The following is a 22,432-nucleotide window of genomic DNA, read 5'->3' as shown; positions in this document are numbered from 1 at the left end:
GTAAAAACTTTATTCATATTTTACAGTCAACACATTTCCTAAAAACATTTTACCAGAATCGATGTTTAAAGGCTCCTGATAAATTGCATTGTCAGCATTATTATTGAATTGTTATATTTCATATAGCGATGTTGTAACAGCCAGAAAATGTCTCCAAACAAGTGCAAGTCCTCATAAGCACTGGGCAAAGCCAGAGACACAAACCACATGAAGTAGGTTATTAACATTGAGAATGCTTATTATTAGGGAACCTTTGGGAAATGGGTTCAGGTGTCTTTCTTGTGCTGTACAGAATCAGAATGCAGTGCTGTCTCTGACAACTCTTTCTTCACACTCGGCAGTCTGTTCTCAGTAGTCTGGCCATGTTGAGAAGTTGATGTAACTGCGACATATTTGTACATAGACGCTTGTCCCATGTGTGCTGCTTTTCTGTCAGGGATGTTTGGATTAGTGTCGTTCAGGTCAGAAGCCGAAACTGGTTTCGCTTGTAATGTTTGTTCAAACAAACATCCCTGTGTAAGCAGTTCTCTCTCCTTAGTATTTCTCCATTTCATTCTGCGGTTCTGGAACCATATTTTTACCTTTTGAGTTGAAAATGTCAATGACAGCATTACTATCGGTACTGCAAGTAGCAATGGGCAGCTAGCATTTGGCTGTTTAAAATTAAGCTGCATTTTGTACAGACAGTTTAAACAAAACAATAATAAAATTTCATCATTGGTAAGTATTAGGATGGAATGCTTTCTATTGAGAAGTCCGAAATGTCTCTATTAAGAAAGAAACAGATACAACTTTTCATTTTAAATACTGCATTTAAAACGAAGAACTAATTGTAACATATGACAGCATTATAAAATTATGTAGCATTACCCGGAAGAGCCCTTGAAATAGCTTTTGCTTCTGAGGGGTAATGTCATGAACTACAGTCACAAGTATTTCCCTCCATCAGAGATAGACAGAAGAGTTCTGAGGAAGGGTCACCCAACCTGAAACCTTAACTCAGTTTTTTCCTTCACAGATGCTGCCAGACCTGCTGAGCTTTTCCAGCAACTTCTGTTTTTGTTCCTGATTTACAGCATCCGCAGTTCTTTCAGTTTTTATAGACATAATCTTAATGGGCACTGCTCCTCAAGCATAGGGAAGATGAGGACATAGTTCTTCACGATTACAGCCTGTACAGGGATTGAGCCTACTCTTCATGAAGGTAACCAAGCTCATTGAGATCCAAAACTCCTCAATTATGCTCCATACTTCTGACTGACCCCTATAATTCTCACTGACACCCACAGTTTCTGACTGACACCTACAATTCTCACTGACACCCACAGTTTCTGACTGACATCTACAATTCTCACTGACACCCACAGTTTCTGACAGACCCCTATAATTCTCACTGACACCCACAGTTTCTGACTGACATCTACAATTCTCACTGACACCCACAGTTTCTGACAGACCCCTATAATTCTCACTGACACCCACAGTTTCTGACTGACATCTACAATTCTCACTGACACCCACAGTTTCTGACAGACCCCTACAATTCTCACTGACACCCACAGTTTCTGACTGACCCTTACAATGCTCACTGACACCCACAGTTTTTGACTAACCGCTATACACCTCATTGAAGCCACATTATCCTGACACAACATACACTCCTCACCGACCACCCACCACAACTACGGACTCACCCCCTCACTCCCACACTGACCCCACATCCTGACAGACCCCCACATACTTCAGACTGTGAGGGTTATTGTGCAAAGGCTAATTTTTGCTTTCCAAGCCATCTTCATTTTGTTTTGAGTAGAATTTATATTCAAGCAGTGGAAATAAGCATTATTTACTGTTATGAAAGTGAACAAAGATTCTTAAGATATAAATAAAACTCCTAATGTAACGTCATATGCAAATTTTGCTTAGACCATCAGAAAACAGAACTTTTCTACCAAATTCTTGGCAATATTCTTCTGTGATCTCACATCTAAGAGTAATCCATTTGAAGTTTAGCACTGGCAAGTTCTGCAATTTCCTTGCCTTGACTGGGTATCGTTTTCATCATTCGAATGGCTAAGCAAGTTATTGAGAAGTAATGACGCATTCCAGGGGAATTGTAACAATGACTGCTCAGTCCTCTAACCTAAATGAGGATGTTTTGAGGACAAGTTACTGAATGGAAACTAGTAGAGAGCAGAAAAAGTACATATGAAAACTGTAGTAATTATAACAAGGTCAGCCGGGTGAACATCATAGAATATGAGTTCCCTGGACACGAAACATTAACTCAGTTTCTTTTCCCACAGATGCTGCCAGACTTGCTGAGTTCCTCCAGCATGCTCTCTTTTTATTTCAGATCTGCAGCGTCTGCAGAATTTTAAGTTACAAACCAATTTGGTAGCACTGTAAACAGTTGCATACTCTGCAGTTTGGCTATATGATCTGTCGGTATACATTACAGCGGAGTCTTTCCTGTGATCTACGTCCCTGCTGGTTTTACCTTTGGATGTAATGTTTAGATGATATCTCAGTAAATAAGCTCCTTGTCTGCTTCACAATATTGATCAAAACAGAGCAGCTCAGAAATCCACTATTGTTCTCTCCCAGCCTTTTGTTGATTTTCCTTTCATGCTTTCACAATTGAAACTGATGTGAAAAAAATGCCTAGATTTTCCAATTAGGACAAATGTCAAATAAAGGCAGATTTGCACCCATTCTCAACACAGAATCCAATGTCAATATTATATTGGAGACTGACGTTCTGTCCTTCATTGAAATATTTTGCCACAGCGGGCGGCTGAAAAATGTCCATTTTCCCTCTGTATTTGCAGCACTCCCTTCATGATCGCTGAGCACAATGCCATTCTTGTCAAGAATACAAGCTATGACACTGAAATAAACATCTTCAACCACCTTCACAAAATCATCTTAAGGATATGAATGCAAGGCATCCACAGACAAGGGCTCTCCTTTCAATTACATACATACAGGCAAGTATATGTTAAACCAGCATGACTACCCTCCAGATGATGGTGAGGGAGTGAATGATACAGGAGCCAGTTGAGCACATTGTGAATTAGCCTTCAGGCAAGCCAAACCCGCAAAATCTAGCCACACTTTAATGTTCCACGTAATTAATATGAAAATGATCCTGCTGTACACTATTTCTATTGTAAACTTTGCACACGTGAAGTTATATCATGAGATGGAGTTTCCCCTCGTGGGAGAGTCCAGGGCCAAGAAGTCACAGTATCACATTAAGGGCTACCAGTTTAAAAACTGAGATGAGGAGGAATTTCTTTTCTTGGGGCATGCAATTCTTTGGAACTCCTTGTCACAGGGAATTGTGCAGCGGAGTCCTTGTGTATACTTAAGTCAAAAGTCACACGACGCCAGGTTATAGTCCATAGGTTAATTTTAAATCAAATTTGATATCAAATAAAGCTGTTTGACTATAACCTGGCATCATGTGACTTCTGACTTTGTCCACCCCAGTCTAACACTGGCACCTCCAAATAGTGTATATTTAAGGTTGAGATTGATTCTGATCAGTCAGGGAAACAAGGGTTACAGAGAAAGGGCAGCAAAGTGGGTGCGAGGAAAGTAAATCTGCCATGATCCTATTAAATGGAGGAGCAACTCGAGGGGGCAATTGTCCTATTATAGTCTTAAAATGCAAAAAATGACGATAAAGAAAATATCATGATATCAAAGTCATGAGAGGTCTGGGCAGGCTAGACAGGGCAAAGCAGTTTTTGCTTGCGAAAGAAAATAAGGACAAGAGGGCACAGACTCAAAGTGATGTGCAAATGAAACAAAGCTGATGTGGCAAAGAACTTTTTCACCCAGCGAGTAGTTAGGGTCTGGAATACGCTATGGTGGAAGTAGGTTCAACTGAGGCACTCAAGAGGGTCATTGACGGTCATTTGGACAGGAATGGTGCACAGGGAGTTGGAGAAGATATTGAGTTCAATGATCAAAAGCTTGGCCAAAGAGGTAGGTCTCAAGGAGTGCCTTAAAAAGGAATGTGAGGTAGAACAGAATGGTGTGTAGGCAGTGTGCCCCATGTCATGTTGTCTAACGATTGAAAGCCTGAGAAAGAACAATAAATGGGTTTCTGAGCTGCTCCATTTTGATCGATATTATGAATTAGGCAAGGTGCTTAATTACTGAGACATCATCAACGATGGTGGAACATTGATTAAAAGATATCGCAGTGGAAACTGTCACTAGGGACCAAAACTGGTATAGGCACAATGGAGCAAATGGCTCCTTCTGTGCCATAACAATTCTGTGGATCTGTGATATCTTTCAATTATTGCTCTTTCTCAGGCTTTCAATTGTTAGACAACATGACATGGGGCACACTGCCTATACACCACTCTGTTCTACCTTGCTTTCCTTTTTAAGGCACTCCTTGAGACCTACCTCTTTGACCAAGCTTTTGATCATTGAACTCAATGTCTCCTCAGGGAGCTCAGTGTCACATTTTCCTTCCTAATGCCCCTGTGAAGCACTTTGAGATGTTTGACAACCTCAAGGATGCTACAGAAACATTAGTTGTTGCTGCTGTAAGCTGCTCACCTGGCAGCGTAAGATGCTGAAATAAAGGTACTAGAACTCCAAAGGACTGGCCTCTCAGAGAAAGAGAGACATGCAACCAATGGTGAGTTTAACCTAAGGCTCGTCAAACTTGAGGCAAGGGGCAAGGTGAAGAAGGTGGGACCTTCAGTGGGAACTCCAGCTGGTCTGGGAGTTGACCCCATGCTATTGATGTCATTCTGCATTGCAAACCAATCAATTAAACAAACCCCATCAGAGCTGATATATCGTACCTGTGAATCTTTAAGGCCAAGGTGGGTGGCCAGTTTCTTCCTGTCTGTTTTACTGATGTACTTCTGTTTCTGAAAGGTTTTCTCCAATGCTTTCCTTTGTTCCTCAGAAAAGACCACTCTCCGTAGGATTCCTCTTCGCACTTTGCTGTGACTGACTTGGGGCCAAAGTGGGAATTCACAGCTCCTGAAAGAACTGCTAACTGAGGAGCAAAACATGTACATTTAGGGCTGTGGGAAATGTTCAGAACTGACCTGCCAAACTTGCACTTATTAGTTAATCGTCAATATTTGGGGGAGATGGCACAGTCACAATGCCACTGGTCTCGTAATGCAGAGGTCTAGGCTAATACTCTGGGGACACAGTAACTGGTGGAATTTATACTCAATAAAGTTCATCCCAGTAATGATGAAACAACTGTTCTAAAAATATACCTGGTTCACCAACCTGCGTTTACAAACGGAAATTTGTCATCCTTATCCATCTGGTCTACACATCGGTGTCCATGTACACAGATCCTTGAAAGTTGCCACCCAGGTTGTCAGGGCTGTTAAGAAGGCATACAGTGTTTTAGCTTTTATTAATAGAGGGATCGAGTTCCGGAACCAAGAGGTTATAGTGAAGCTGTACAAAACTCTGGTGCGGCCACACTTGGAGTATTGTGTACAGTTCTGCTCACCGCATTATAAGAAGGATGTGGAAGCTTTGGAAAGGGTGCAGAGGAGATTTACCAGGATGTTGCCTGGTCTGGAGGGAAGGTCTTACGAGGAAAGGCTGAGGGACTTGAGGCTGTTTTCATTAGAGAGAAGAAGGTTGAGAGGTGACTTAATTGAAACATATAAAATAATCAGAGGGTTACGTAGGGTGGATAGGGAGAGCCTTTTTCCTAGGATGGTGACGGCGAGCACGAGGGTGCATAGCTTTAAATTGAGGGGTGAAAGATATAGGACAGATGTCAGAGGTAGTTTCTTTTCTCAGAGAGTAGTAAGGGAATGGAACGCTTTGCCTGCAACGGTAGTAGATTCGCCAACTTTAGGTACGTTTAAGTCGTCATTGGATAAGCGTATGGACGTACATGGAATAGTGTAGGTTAGATGGGCTTGAGATCGGTATGACAGGTCGGCACAACATCGAGGGCCGAAGGGCCTGTACTGTGCTGTAATGTTCTATGTTCTATGTTCTATGACTCCAGATTCGTCACTACCTCTGAATTGATTTAGTTACTATTTCTTTCAAGGGCAGTTAGGGACATCAAAAAATGCTAGCTTTGCCAGCAACTTCCACATCTCATGGCAGAATAATAGCCTTATTCTTCAAACACCTCTTTCTCCAGAAACAGCTCCAGCTATATCTTGCTTTCCTTACCATTTCACTGGAGACTGCTCAGAGAAGGTTCACTACAATGACTCGCAGTACGGAGAGATTGACTTATGAACAAAGGTTAAACAGGTTGGGACTCTGTTCATTGGAGTTTAGAAGAATGAGAGGTGATCTCATTGAAGCCTATTGGATTCTTAAGAGGCTTGACAGGGCAAATGCTGAAAGGATGTTTCCCCTCATGGGAGAGTCTAGGACCAGAATCAAAGACAGCCAATTGAAGACTGAGATGAGGAGGGATTTTTTTTCTCTCACAGAGCTGTGGGGACAGAGTCTTCGTCTATATTTAAGGCTGAGGTAGATAGATTCCTGATCAATTGGGGAATCAAGAGTTGTGGGAAAGGGCAGGAAAGTGGATGTGAGGAATGTTGAATGGGCTATGATCCTATTGAATGGTGGAGCAGGTTCGCGGGACCGAACAGTCCACTCCTGTTCCTATTTCTCATGGCCTTACGGTCCTATGGTTTAAACAAATTCCATCAGGAGTAATTGATAATCCATAGTATTTATTGTAGGTAGCCAAGGCAAATTTAAGGGTTTAAAATTTATGAGAAATTGCAGTTTGTCATTTGTGTGCATCCAAGTTGGAATTTGCTTCATGTTCATTGGCTAAATCAACGCCTGTCTTTATTACTCAGTACGTCAGCCATTTGAAGCAACTGTTTTAGGTTCACATTTTGCATAGTCACCTGTTTAAAATAAAATCAATTTCAAAATAAATTCAGCAATGCACAGATGCAAGGTGACATTAAATATTGTGCTGGTGTTCTGTTTTGCAGGAAAATCCATGAACCTTTATAACAACATAAGAACCAGGAGCAGCTGTGAATAATTCAGCCATTCAAACCTGCCCTCTCATTTAAGATGATCATGGTTGATCTTATTCCAGCCTTGACTCCACTTTCCTGCCCATTCTTCATAACTCTTTAACACAATACTAATTAAAAATCTATCTACTTCCTCTTTATTGTTACTCAATGTCACTGAATCCACCGCAGGAGGTCATGAATTCCAAAGATTCACAGCCCTTTGACAGAAGTGATTTCTCCTCACCTCTGTTTTAAATCTGCTACCCCTTAGCCTAAAACTATGGCCTCTCATTCTAGATTGCCCCACCAAGGAAACATCCTTTCAACATCGATGTTATCAATTTTATTCAGCATTTTATAGACCTCAATTAGATCTCCTCTCATTCTTCTAAACTCCTCAATCCTAAACTGCTCAATCGCTCTTCATAAGACAAACCCCAAATCTCTGGAATAGTTGGTTGCATCCAATAATATTATTTAAAATTAATTTTCATATAATCATACAGTACATAAAAGACCCCTCACCCTATCTGCTACAGAAAAGCCTCTTCTGTTGCATGCAATTCTGGTCACCACATTACCAGAAGGATGTGAATATTTTGGAGAGGATTCAGGATGTTGCCTGGAATGGGGAATTTTAGCAATGAAGAAAGGTTGGATAGACTGGGTTTGTTTTCACTGGAAAGCAGGAGATTGAGGGACAACCTGATAGAAGTTTATAAGATTGTGAATGGCATGGATAGAGTGGGAAGTATGAGTCTTTTTCCCAGGGTGGAAGGGTCATATACTAGGGGGACACACGGTCAAGATGCAAGCGGGGGGAGTTTAAAAGAGATGTGTGAGGCAACTTTTTCACATAAAGGTTGGTGAGTGCCTGGAACACGTTGCCAGAGGAGCTGGTGGAAGCAGACACAATAGCAGCGTTCAGGAAGCACCTGGACAAATACATGAACAGGAAGGGAATCGAGGGATACAGATCCTGTAAGTGAAGCCCGTTTTAACATGGAAGGGCAAAATGTATTGGTACAGGCTTGGGGGTCCTATACCGTGTTGTTCTTTGTATCTTCACTCTATCAAGTCTGTGCCACCAAAAAATATACAACAACCTACACTAGTCCCATTTTCCCACATTAGGCCTTTGACCTTGAATGTTGTGACACTTCCAGTGCTCTTCCAAGTCCTTTTTAAAGGTTGTGAGGTTTCCTGCATCAACTACCCTCCCAGCTGGTGTATTCCATGCACCACCTCACCCTCTGGATGAAAATATTTGTCCTCAAATCCCCTCTCAGCCTCCTACCTTTCACCTTAAAATTGTGCCCCCTTGTTATTAACCCTTCAACTGTGGGCAAACCACTGCTTTCTATTCACCCTGTCTATGCCCCTCATAATTGCATACGCAAATTTTCTTCAAAATGCTTACTAACTTTGGGTTTTCAAAATTTGGATGAACTTCATGAATATAACATACCTGCTTACGGTTCATAAATTACTCATGGTTAAAGAACTAAAACATTTTCAATGGAACAATGTATCATTGCTTTAGTCTCTTAAAATACACACTGATTGATAGAATACACCACAACCATCTCTGATGAAGGGTCTAGGCCCGAAACGTCAGCTTTTGTGCTCCTGAGATGCTGCTTGGCCTGCTGTGTTCATCCAGCTCCACACTTGTTATCTTGGATTCTCCAGCATCTGCAGTTCCCATTATCACAACCATCTTTTTGTCTGGTTTCTGTTGGAAGCGATTCTTTTAGAATTATTTCTTTATGCAACATGATAATGTCTATAAATTTTTGACCTGTTCTTGCAGCCACTGTCTTTATACGGCTAGTTATGTTCAGGTTCTTGTCAATGGTAATATAGAACATAGAACAATACAGCGCAGAACAGGCCCTTCGGCCCTCCATGTTGCGCCGACCTGTGCACTAATCTAAGCCCCTCCCCCTATACTATCCCATCATTATCCATGTGCTTATCCAAGGACTGTTTAAATGCCCCTAATGTGGCTGAGTTAACTACATTGGCAGGCAGGGCGTTCCACACCCTTACCACTCTCTGAGTAAAGAACCTGCCTCTGACATCTGTCTTAAATCTATCACCCCTCAATTTGTAGCTATGCCCCCGCGTACAAGCTGAAGTCATCATCCTCGGGAAAAGACTCACTGTCCACCCTATCTAATCCTCTGATTATCTTGTATGTCTCTATTAAATCCCCTCTTAGCCTTCTTCTCTCCAATGAGAACAGACCCAAGTCCCTCAGCCTTTCTTCATAGGGCCTGCGCTCCAGACCAGGCAACATCCTGGTAAATCTCCTCTGCACCTTTTCCAATGCTTCCACATCCTTCTTGTAATGGGGTGACCAGAACTGCACACAATATTCCAAATGAGGCCGCACTAGCGTTTCTCCAGGATGTTGATATTGGGGGGATTCAGTGATGGTAACATCACTAAGTGTCGAGCGGCGGTGATTAGATCGTCTCTTATTGAAGTTGGTCATTGCTTGGCATTTGTGTGACATGAATGTTACTTGCCATTTGTGTATAATTGTCATGAACCATAAGGACAATCCAATCTTGACATTCAATGAAACCTCATTTAAGCATCTGTGCACAAATTAAATATTAATTAAAGCATGATGTGGTCTGCAGCATCAAGCAGATGGAAGTTTTAAATTAAAATATTTTAAGAATATCATAGAGAGATTAAACTTAAAAGAGAAGTTTGGAAAGTAGGTTAATTAGCTAATTGAATGCAAAATATGGATTTAAATAGTTCTTATTCATGAAATTAAGTTTAATATTACTGAAAGTCAAGGTGAAGCACATATTAAATTGTTATCATATTCATAAAGGACTTTAGGAATCATTTGTATGTAGTTATGTCATTACTGAACAGTATAACTAACGTATCCATCATATGTTTGACGTATCTGTATCAACTCTGCAGACAACCCCTAGATAGTCGTAAGTTTTGTAGTCACCTCTGCAATGTGAACATCGCTGACTGAACCAGCATTTAATGTTGAAGTTGGGGGTGAGGGTGGGCTGCCTTCTTGAACTGCTGCAGTCCACCTGCTTTAGGCTAACCCACAATGCCATGAGGACGGAATTCCAGAATTTTGACGGGGCAACAGCGGAGGAACAGCGATATATTTCCAAGTCAGAATAGTTAGTGGCTTGGAGGGGAACTAGCAGATGGTGGTGTTGCCATGTTTCTGCTGCCCGTGGTTTTGTAGTGGTTGTGGATTTGGAAGTTGTTTATTAAGAATCTTTAGTGAATTTCTGCAGTATACCTTGTAGATGGTACACACTGCTGCTACTGAGTGTCTGGTGAAGGGAGTTGATAGTTAGGGATGTGGTGGCAATCAAGTGGGTTGCTTTGTCCTGGATTATGTCAAGTTTCTTTAGTATTGTTGGGGCTGCACCCATCCAGGCAAGTGGGGAGTATTCCATCACACTCCTGACTTGTGCCTTGCAGACGGTGGACAGGCTTTGGGGAGTCAGGAGATGAATTACTCACCAAGGTATTCCCAGCCTCTGATCTGTTCTTGCAGGCACTGTCTTTATATGGCTAGTTAAGTTCGATTTCTTGATGATGGTAATCTCCAGGTTATTGATAGTTGGGGGATTCAGTGATGGTAACATCATTGAGTGTCAAAGGGTGGTGGTTAGATCGTGTCTTATTGAAGATGGTTATTACTTGGCATTTGTGTGACATGAATGTTACTTGCCCCTTGTCAGCCCAAGCCTGGATATTGTCCAGGTCTTGTTGCATTTGAATATGGGCTGTTTCAGTATTTGAGGAGTTGCAAATGGTGCTGAACATTGTGCAATCAGTGAACATCCCCACTTCTGACCTTATGATGAATCGCAGTTTATTGATGAGGCAGCTGAAAATCATTGGACTTCAGACACTACCCTGAGGAACTCAGGTTCATTCAACTACATTAATTTTTCCAAGTTTCATAAATGCAGAAAGATTGACAGTCAACAGAAGATCTTTACCATTCCTACAGCAGCTCTTTTAACAAACTGACCCAACGAGTCAGATTCACACCGCACAGAAACGGATTCTTCAGTCCAACTAGTCCATGCTGACCATAATCCCAAAATAAACTAGTCCCACCCTCCTGCGTCAGGCCCATATCCCTGCAAACATTTCTTAGTCGTGTACTTACCCAAATATAGAACATAGAACATAGAACATAGAACAGTACAGCACAGAACAGGCCCTTCAGCCTACAATGTTGTGCCGACCATTGATCCTCATGTATGCACCCTCAAATTTCTGTGACCATATGCATGTCCAGCAGTCTCTTAAATGACCCCAATGACCTTGCTTCCACAACTGCCGCTGGCAACGCATTCCATGCTCTCACAACTCTCTGCGTAAAGAACCTGCCTCTGACATCCCCTCTATACTTTCCACCAACCAGCTTAAAACTATGACCCCTCGTGCTAGCCATTTCTGCCCTGGGAAATAGTCTCTGGCTATCAACTCTATCTATGCCTCTCATTATCTTGTATACCTCAATTAGGTCCCCTCTCCTCCTCCTTTTCTCCAATGAAAAGAGACCGAGCTCAGTCAACCTCTCTTCATATGATAAGCCCTCCAGTCCAGGCAGCATCCTGGTAAACCTCCTCTGAACCCTCTCCAAAGCATCCACATCTTTCCTATAATAGGGCGCCCAGAACTGGATGCAGTATTCCAAGTGCGGTCTAACCAAAGTTTTATAGAGCTGCAACAAGATCTCACGACTCTTAAACTCAATCCCCCTGTTAATGAAAGCCAAAACACCATATGCTTTCTTAACAACCCTGTCCACTTGGGTGGCCATTTTAAGGGATCCATGTATCTGCACACCAAGATCCCTTTGTTCCTCCACGCTGCCAAGAATCCTATCCTTAATCCTGTACTCAGCTTTCAAATTCGACCTTCCAAAATGCATCACCTCGCATTTATCCAGGTTGAACTCCATCTGCCACCTCTCAGCCCATCTCTGCATCCTGTCAATGTCCCGCTGCAGCCTACAACAGCCCTCTACACTGTCAACGACACCTCCGACCTTTGTGTCGTCTGCAAACTTGCTGACCCATCCTTCAATTCCCTCGTCCAAGTCATTAATAAAAATTACAAACAGTAGTGGCCCAAGGACAGAGCCCTGTGGAACTCCACTCACCACTGACTTCCAGGCAGAATATTTTCCTTCTACTACCACTCGCTGTCTTCTGTTGGCCAGCCAATTCTGTATCCAAGCAGCTAAGTTCCCCTGTATCCCATTCCTCCTGACCTTCTGAATGAGCCTATCATGGGGAACCTTATCAAATGCCTTACTGAAGTCCATATACACCACATCCACAGCTCGACCCTCATCAACTTTTCTAGTCACATCCTCAAAAAACTCGATAAGGTTTGTAAGGCATGACCTACCCCTCACAAAGCCGTGTTGACTGTATTTGATCAAGCCATGCTCTTCCAGATGGTCATAAATCTTATCCCTCAGAATCCTTTCTAACACCTTGCAGACGACAGACGTGAGACTTACCGGTCTATAATTGCCGGGGATTTCCCTATTTCCTTTCTTGAAGAGAGGAATTACATTTGCCTCTCTCCAGTCCTCAGGTACGACTCCAGTGGAGAGCGAGGATGCAAAGATCTTCGCAAGTGGCGAAGCAATTGCATTTCTCGCTTCCAAAAGCAGCCGAGGACAAATCTGATCCAGGCCTGGCGACTTGTCAATCTTAATGTTTGACAAAATTTTCAGCACATCAGCTTCATCTATCTCTATCCATTCCAGCATGCACACCTGCTCTTCAAAGGTTTCATTCACTACAAAGTTGGTTTCTTTCGTAAAGACAGAAGCAAAAAACTCATTTAGGGCTTCCCCTACCTCCTCAGGCTCCACACACAAGTTCCCTATGCTATCCCTGATCGGCCCTACTCTTTCTTTGACCATTCTCTTATTCCTCACGTAAGTGTAAAATGCCTTTGTGTTTTCCCGGATTCCTTCTGCCAAGCCTTTCTCGTGCCCCCTCCTGGCTCTCCTCAGACCATTTTTGAGCTCCTTCCTTGCCTGCGTGTAATCCTCTCTAGCTGAACTTGACCCTAGCTTCCTCCACCTTATGTAAGCTACCTTCTTCCTTTCCACTAGAAGCTCCACCGCTCTCGTCATCCAAGGTTCCTTAATCTTATCCCTTCTTGCCTGTCTCAGAGGGACATATTTACTCATCACTCCCAACAACTGTTCCTTAAACCGTCTCCACATGTCTATAGTTCCCTTACCATGGAACAACTGCTCCCAGTCCATGCTTCCTAACTCATGTCTAATCGCATCATAGTTTCCTCTTCCCCAATTAAATATCCTCCCATTTTGCCTAATCCTCTCCTTCTCCATAGCTATGTAGAATGTGAGGCAGTTATGGTCACTATCACCAAAATGCTCTCCCACCACAAGATCTGATACCTGCCCAGGCTCGTCTCCGAGCACCAAGTCTAGAATGGCCTCTCCCCTCGTCGGCCTGTCAACGTACTGCGTTAGGAAACCCTCCTGAACACACCTTACAAAAACAGCTCCATTCAAATCTTCTGCTCGAAGGAGGTTCCAATCAATATTAGGAAAGTTAAAGTCACCCATTACAACAACCCTACTGCGTGCACACTTTTCCAAAATCTGTCGACCTATGCTTTCTTCAATCTCCCTGCTGCTATTGGGGGGCCTGTAGTAAACCCCTAACGAGGTGGCTACTCCCTTGCTGTTCCTAATTTCCACCCATACTGACTCGGTAGGCAGATCTTCCTCGACAATGGAAGCTTCTGTAGCTGTGATACCCTCTCTGATTAGTAGTGCTACACCCCCTCCTCTTTTTCCCCCCTCCCTTTTCTTTTTAAATGTTCTAAACCCTGGAACATCCAGCAACCATTCCTGCCCATGAGAAACCCATGTCTCTGTTATGGCCACAACATCATAGCACCAGGTACTGATCCATGCTCTAAGTTCTTCTAAACATTGTAACTGTATCCGCACCCACTACCCTCTGTGGTAGCCCCTAGTCTTGAAAACTCCACCCCAGGGAAAACACACCTACCATTCACCTTATGTCTGTCCCTCATGATTTTATAGACTTTGATAAGGTTGCCTCTCAACCGCCTACACTCCAGTGAGAAAAGTCCCAGCCTATCCAGCCTTTCCTTACAATTCAAACCTTCCATATCCAGCAACATCCTGGTAAATCTCTTCTGAACTCTCTCCATCTTGATGATATCCTTCCCTATAATTGGGTGATCAGAACTTGTCACAATACTACAGAAAACACCTCATTAACATTCTGTACAACCTCAACATGACTTCCATCTCCTATACTCAAATGAATGAGCAATAAAGACGAGAATGCCGAACACCCTTTTAATCACCCTCTCTGTATATGATGCAAACTTCAAAGAATTATGTACCCGCACCCCTAGATCCCTCTGTTCTTCAACATTGCCCAAGGTCCTACCATTAATTATATAAGCCCAACCCTTGCTTGTTGTACCAAAATACAACACCTCGCATTTATCTAGATTGAACTCCATTTGCCATTTTTCAACCCATTCATCCATTTGATCAAGATCCTTTTGTAATCTTAGAAAAACTTCTTCACTGTCTACAATGCTATCAATTTTGGTGTCGTCTGCAAACTTACTAACTATACCTGCTATATTCTCATCCAAATATTTATATAAATGACCAACAAAACAGGACCCAGAACCAATCCCCGTGGAACATCACTGGTTACAGGCCTGCAGTCTGAAAAGCAATGCTTCACCATTCCTCTCTGTCTCCTGCTTTTAAGGTATTTATGTATCCAATTGACAAGCTCATCCTGAATCCCATGTGACCTAACTTTACTAATTAGTCTACCATGTGGAATCTTGTCAAAGGCTTTACTAAAATCTAAATAAACAGCAATTACTGCTTGACCCTCATCAACCTTTTTGGTAACTTCTTCAAAAAACTCAATTAAGTTTGTGAGACATAACATTCCTTGCACAAAACCATTCTGACTATCCCTAATCAATTTCTGCCTCTCTAAATGTCCATGAATCCTACCTTTTATAATCACCTCCAACAAATTACTCACAACCAAAGTCAGACTCACAGGTCAATAGTCCCCCATTTATTCCTTACAACTTTTCCTGAACAAAGATACAACATTAGCCACCCTCCAGTCACCAGGCACCTCACCTGTTGTTCTAGATGATACAAATATTCCTGCAAGCGGTCTTGAAATTCCCCCCCTTCATTCCCACAACGTTCTGAGATTAGATCATTAGATCAGATCCTGGAAATTTATCCACCTTCACATTCTCTAAGAATGCCCGAACTTCCTCTTCTGTAATGTGAACTGTTTTTAAAACATTAACGTTTACTTCTTTGCATTCTCTAGACTCCATTTCTTTCTCCACAGTAAAAACTGATATGAAATATTCACTTAGTATCTCTCCCATCTCCTGGGGTTCAAGCACTACTCTGGTGTAGGTCGATTCTAGTTTCCCTGGCTTCCTTGCCAATCATTGGCACACCCTCTCTCCCTTCCCTTTGAAATTACCTCCTAAAATCCTTACCCATTACCTATGCCCATTCTGCTTTTAAGAGCCTGCTCAGCATTTCAACTAATCTTTTAATTCTACGCAATTCTACTTTTTCTTTCCACCCACTTTGTTTTAACTTTCCTCTGCTCCCTGTTATATGTTTGGAAGCATCTTTTCCATGTGAGGAGCCCAGCATAAAAGCAACCTGTTGTCGGGATAGGGGAGTGAGGGTTTTTGGCTGGGTGGAGATTTAATCATATAATCTGAAAAATTATTGATGTCTTTGCTTCTAAGCTCTGTTCAACCTCTGACTTCTATTCAGGTGGACAGAACGGTTTATCCAGACCAGCTAAAGGAAGTCTATAGAAGTTGATTTCATTTCTGTTTCAAAGAACTGGTCTCAATGTTTGTAGTTTGCAGAATTTCCCCAATGGAATGTGACAGACAGAAGCTAAGACTTGCAAACAGAGCTTTATTTATGGCACTACGAAAGGCTGCTTGACCCCCATCCAGTGCTTTCTTAATGTAGGCTGATTTGGAAAGTTCATCTGCACTGTGAAAAATAGTGACGAGGTCGCGTGTGGATGAAGAAAGTGAAAGTAACTATTGGTCATGGTCCTGTTGGCCATTGTATAACGGCCACAGCCATGTAAAACGCTCTGTGGGAAAGTGGCAGCCCCCTGAAAACATCTCAGAGAGTCTCAGCTCATTAAACAGCCAGAATTTGCTGCTTCACTTGTCAAGAAGCATTCAAATTGGCAACACTTCTTTTGAGTTTTTTTTTGAAAAGCCATTTAGCCACTGCAAATCTGAATTCACTTAACAGTCGTTTGATTTAAAGCCTTCAGAAAACCACACCATCACAAAACATATCACTAATGTGTTTAATTCATTTAAAACTTATCAGATATTAACTTTTCCTCTAATTTATTTGGAACGTTTTTGAGTTTAAATAATTTAAAGATAGATTATCTTTTACCCCTCCAGGTTAAATTGAGATATAATTACTAAAGCACAAACACTGGGCTAGACTAAAAGTTAAACAACACACAGGTTGTTTTCATACATTTTAAAAAGATAATGTTTTTGGAATATTACTGTAAGGAATGCACGTCTTCTGAATCAAAAATATCAAGGAGAAGACTGAGTTTTTAATACATTGGCACATTAATTGTGAAGCTGAAACGTGGCATTTGACTTGTAATCATTTTTCAGACCACATGAAATCGTATTGCTACGGTATACAAAACAAATCAAGCATTACTGATGCTGTACAAAAACTTACTCGGAAAAGCAGTGGGGGAGATCGGCTGTTGACAGGACCCACCGCAGCAAGCCAGAAAGACCTGGGGGAAAGTCGGCAGGAAACATTTGGGTAAAGCTATAAATATTAAAGCAGAACAAAACGAGATTAGCGATTTGTTCAGTGTACTTCAGCCAACTTAAATGGTAAAAGCTAAAAACATACTTCCCGAAATGATTAACAGGGAAATATTCTGCACAATTCTTTGTCCCAATATATGCTGTAAAACAAACAGCAAAATGATTTGAGTTTCTTGGCTGAGTTATACCAGGTTGCATTGTGGAAGCCTTTTCATTGTTGCGTGTTTGGTATTCTTAGCACAGATTATTTTTAGAATTAAAGAATGGCTCCAGCACAGAAAGAGACAATTTGACCAATAATGTCACCAGTCTTTTCTTGTAATCCCAGGAAACTGAAGTTCCTCACCCCGGTACCCTGTTTACAAATACTTTTTGCATCTACTCTAACATTTGAGTGTGATGCTCAAAATGAGGCACCACATCCATATTAAGGTAGAACTAGTGTTTTATATTCCAAATACTTTATTAACTTATTTTTATTTGATTTGATTTATTACTGTCACTTGTACCAAGGCACAGTGAAAAGTTTTGTTTTGTGTGCATATCATAATGCACGAAGATCATAGGGTGATTCAATGGAGTTTCTCTAATCCAACGTTCTCTCTATGATACACCGTTGCTCAGGCACTGTAGTTCAATATGCCAACGCATCATTTCTGGTTCTCAAAGTCACTGCCCACGCAGATAAAAGAGAACATTCCAGGCAGCACTGCTCTCAAACCACCCTGCCACTTCAATGATTTGGGCACATTTATCCCCAGGTCCCTTTACTACTGCAGTCTGTTCACAATTGTACCTTTTATTTTGTAGTTTATATCCTCTTTTCCCGTCATGATGCATCATTTCACATTTCTTTGCATTAAATTTTATCTGTCACTTGTCCACACAACCTACGTCCTTTTGAAATTTAACACATTCGTCGTCGCAGTCCTCAATACTTTCAAATATTGTCCCAATCTCAAACTTCGAAATTGTGCTCTATACACACGTCTAGGTCATTGACGTTTTCAGAAGAAGCAGAAATCCGAACGCCAATACACCGCACAACCCCACTATAAGCATCCCTCCAATCCAAACCAAACCATAACTTTTCACTGATATTGTCTAACTTCCCTCACTCAGTAAATTTTATATCCATTCTGTTATTGTTTCTTTTATTCCACAATCTCTAACCTTGTTCACCTTAAATGTATCTTAGAACTTCATGTGCATAACATCATTTACAACCATCCTTTCTCTATCACATCATCAAAAAACTCAAGCAAGTTATTAAACATAATTTGCCTTGGTGGCTTTCCTTAATTAAATCAGTATTCCCCCAACTAGTTGTCAATTCTGTCATAAATCACGATTTCTAAACATTTCTCTATCACCAAGCCAAGATAGAGTTGTTTATAGTTACTGGGTATACCTTTTTGACCCTTTATTGAATAAGGGTGTAACAATTGCAATTCTATAGTCTTCCAGCAGTGCACTGTATCCATTAATGATTGAAAAATTATGGTTGGTGCCTCCACATTTCTTCCCTCACCCTTTCTTCTCTCACTATCCTCGGATGCATCTTGTCTGGTGAATTGATACAGTGACCCACTTGTTTTGTTAATTGTAATGTTTAGCCAGATCTAACAAAACTGACTGAGTATAGAGCATCAGGGTCAGATGAATCCCTATCCATTGGGCTTGAATCTGGAAATTAAAAATTGAGTCCAGGCTCAAAGTAGGCGTCTTCAAAAAATTCAAAATATTTTTAAAGTATGTATAAAAAGTTCTAGAGCAATTAAAAGGTGTTCCCACATTAACTTCTAATTGTAAGAGTCTGATTGGTCTTATATTCCTCGAGGCAAAAGTGATAAATCTACTTATCTGAGGCCATTTGCCAAAGTGCACAGTACTCTTTCATGGGTTCCTTCTCAGAGATTCAGGTACAATCTCAGGGTTCTTTGCTTTTAATTCTTAATATTAAGGTTCTGGAAATGAGTTGAGAGCTGACAGGCTGCATTTCCCAACAAATAAAACTTTTCAATGAAAACTTTAAGAGCATGGGCCATCTTATTATTCTTTAATGTTTGTTCCAAAAAAACACTTGAAATGTGACATTTGAAAGCATTTGAAACCAATACATAATCAACTTGATGGGATCTGGCCCAACAGACAAAATCACTTCCTGTTTAACTTTAGACAACTTAGACCCATGTATTATCTCTTTGCAGCCATTGATGTGGAGTTTGCAGTTTAACTGCAGTCAATTATTCTTCATAATAAAGTTCATAATAAAGTAATCCACAACTTCATTTGAATGATACAGAGGAATATTCTCCTTGGATTGTTTACGGATATTGTACAAAAGATTAGATTAGATTCCCTACAGTGTGGAAACAGGCCCTTCGACCCAACAAGTCCACACCGCCCCTTGAAGCATCCCACCCAGAACCATCCCCCTATAACCCACACATCCCTGAACACTACGGGCAAATTAGCATGGCCGATCCACCTAACCTGCACATCTTTGGACTGTGGGAGGAAACTGGAGCATCCGGAAGAAACCCACACAGACACAGGGAGAACGTGCAAACTCCACACAGACAGTCACCCGAGGTGGGAATTGAACCTGGGTCCCTGGCACTGTGAGGCTGCAGTGCTAACCACTGAGCCACCATGCCGCCCCAAGAGAAGCACATGAAATACTTGAATTTATTGAAAAAGGAAGGCAGCACTGAAAATACACAACAAATTGATCAGTGTCTGGAAAGTTAATGTTTGACAGTAAGACAGCTGATAATGTCCAGCCTGTTATTGTTTCTGTATCTCAGATTTTCTTTATAATTTGTGATAGTGTTTCAATTTTTAGAAATATTTTAAAGCAAAATTTTCTTTAATTGTGAGGAAGAGAGAAGTTTACGCTTTGTAACATAGCTTGTTAATTATTACAAAAGCAACATTAACTAAACAACTTTTATCAGTTAAAGTCTAGTTCCAAGAGAAAGTTTACACTCTGTGTGGGAATGCTGGAGTTGTTTGAATATATTTGTATGAGTTTTCAAGCACCTTCAATGGGAATGATATTTTTAATACAATTTCTGTCCCATTTTTGGTAGAACCTCAGTGTCATTAGGCATTCTGCTCATTCATGTCCTTTTAAAGGTTCTCTAGACCACAAACATTAACTCTATTTCTCTTTCCACAGATGCTGCCAGGGCTGCTGAGTTCCTCCAGCATTCTCCATGTTTGTCTCCAATCTCCAGCATCCACAATATTCTGTTTTATCCGATCAGACATATCTGTGACTTGCAAAATGTACTTTGGAGTTGCTACAGATGGATCCAAGTTATACTGCTGGTTAAGGAAAATGGAGTTTTATGCAAGGGTACAAACAAGTGTCAAGTCTCTTCTCAGCTGAACTTCCATTTCCCCCTCCCAAAACATACTTCATTCATAATATTTATAAATGTCCATTACATGACCTTCCAAAGTTGACATAAAATTACAGAGTAAACCAATTCAGTTTCTTCGAACACTGCATGTTACTGGATTTACAATTACAATTAATGTTTATAATCTTCACTACATGAAACCATACAGCTGGAGCAATTTTACCAACTTTCCAGCCTCTCTGTCACTGAAAGGCCCCAGGAAAGTGGCTTTTCCCAATTTCCCTTTACCATCAGCTGTCCCACATTTTAATCCTTCTATGCATTGTTCCCGACCTTTGAATGTGCCAATCTGCAACACCCTGTTTCATTTATACATAGGTTACCTTAAAACAGAATCTTTCAAGCAGTTGGCTGAATTCCAATATACATTTAACCTCAAACATTGTTACAATGATGATCTTCACAAGGATGCCCTCACATCTCTTGGCGATGTCCCACAGTTTGCATTGATGTGAAGCTGAACATAGTTCTCCAAAACATATTCTTTAGGTAAAACATGTTAGATGCTTTATGTCCTTTTGGTTTCACATATTTTTGTGGTGGATCCAAAAGACATCAGATCAGCTATGTCATTTTAGAAACAAGTTTGAAATGCACAAAATCAAGTTTCAGTTGTGCTGCAGAATGTGACACTGTTGTAAGTCATAGTGACAGAGCTGAGCTCCCCAAGCAACTCATGGCTTAGAGATTATCCTGTTCAGAGAGGTTATTACACACCTCTGGAACCGGTGAGACTTAAACTGGGACCTCCTGGCCCAAAGATAGGGGTGCTACTATTGTGTCATAAAAGACTCCTAACCCATGTTTTGTACAATAACTGATAATGCCCCAGACACACAATAGATTATCCTGTACCTATGGAAATAACAGGTACGTCAATGTGCCAGAGGCACAAACAATACAGTCCCTGCCCTCACTATGGATGCGCTTTTTTAGAAGTTTATTTCTATTTGCAGAAACTACATTTTAATGTTGGGGCAGCCTGGAGTTTTAAATTGTCAGAGGAGGCTTGGCTTTGCGCTGCAATTATATTGCATTTGGCATGAAGACCAATTGGCATGTGCTATGGGATGGTTACCACTTGGATTTAGAATAATTCAACTTTGATTCATACCACTGCTTCTGTGTTAACATTTACCTGCTTCCCATTCAGAACCAAAATGCCAGAGTTTGCAATTTAGCTTTAATTTGTACTGTCAGCTTTAGGAAGTTTATATAGTATTCTTTCAATCTTAACCTGTAAGAACATTTAAACGGTCTGCAATAAAAATACATCAAGCTCTAGCTTAGAATGTGAAGTAAATTGCAAAATTGTCCACGGGTGATTTCCAATTATTATAAGTTAGCCGATTTCAAAGCTTTTTCAAAATTAAATAGCAGCAGCAATGTAAAACAGGGGCATCGGAGTATGGCACGTTTAGAGGTCAGATGCAAACGCAAGATTGAGTTCAGAAATGGCAGCACTGATCGATTGCAGTAACACTGCTGTGGCCTGTTGAATAAATGAAGTGAAATCTTACCTATTTCAGGGTAGGAGGCAGTTTGAGCGCTGAAGGTGGCTGGCGCAGGCGAGGGGTTAACGAGCTGCTGAAAGCAGGGTCTTGTTGGATGGGGACCTCCCGAGGGGCTGATTTGTTCCGCAGTTTGGGGTATTTTCACTGGAACAGGGCTTGCAGGGGTCGGTGCAAGCGGGCGACTCAGGGGGCCATTCACCCGAAGCAAATTGTCAATGAGGAAACTTCTGCCCAAGTTGTGGAACGCGGGCAGCTGTGGTGAGTTCAGAAAAGTGGATGAGGCCGATTCTTCCACTGACGGTGTTGGGATCAGACTGGGGAACATGATGGGGGTGAACTAACACAGGACAACCAGTGTGAACAGACTGCCTCTCCCTCTCACTCCAAGCAGCTACAGACTCAAATGCATCTAAAGGTGCGAGCGACAAGTGACTGTTAATGAATCTTGTAACTTTTTTGGGGGGAGAAAAGTCTGGAGGGAGTATGGCTTTTTCAACACAAACTGCAACGC

At 41.4% G+C, this 22,432-nt stretch overlaps 1 protein-coding gene across 1 annotated transcript; it reads right to left on the bottom strand.

Annotated features, from left to right (window-relative positions):
- Positions 1 to 98: 98 nt before the first annotated feature.
- LOC125461113 (homeobox protein DBX2-like) lies at positions 99 to 22,291 on the bottom strand. The gene is made up of 4 exons (XM_048549515.2): positions 21,928 to 22,291; positions 16,879 to 16,974; positions 4,836 to 5,035; positions 99 to 581 (listed from the first exon to the last, which is right to left on the bottom strand). The coding sequence occupies exons 1-4, from the start codon at positions 22,244 to 22,246 to the stop codon at positions 267 to 269; spliced, it is 930 nt and encodes a 309-aa protein (XP_048405472.2). The 5' UTR covers positions 22,247 to 22,291; the 3' UTR covers positions 99 to 266.
- Between the last annotated feature and the right edge of the window lie 141 nt (positions 22,292 to 22,432).

This window comes from Stegostoma tigrinum, chromosome 18, assembly GCF_030684315.1.
Source record: "Stegostoma tigrinum isolate sSteTig4 chromosome 18, sSteTig4.hap1, whole genome shotgun sequence".
In the NCBI taxonomy this organism is placed as follows: domain Eukaryota; kingdom Metazoa; phylum Chordata; class Chondrichthyes; order Orectolobiformes; family Stegostomatidae; genus Stegostoma; species Stegostoma tigrinum.
The sequence above is the reverse complement of the archived record's forward strand: the minus strand, read 5'-3'. Positions and strand labels throughout refer to the sequence as shown.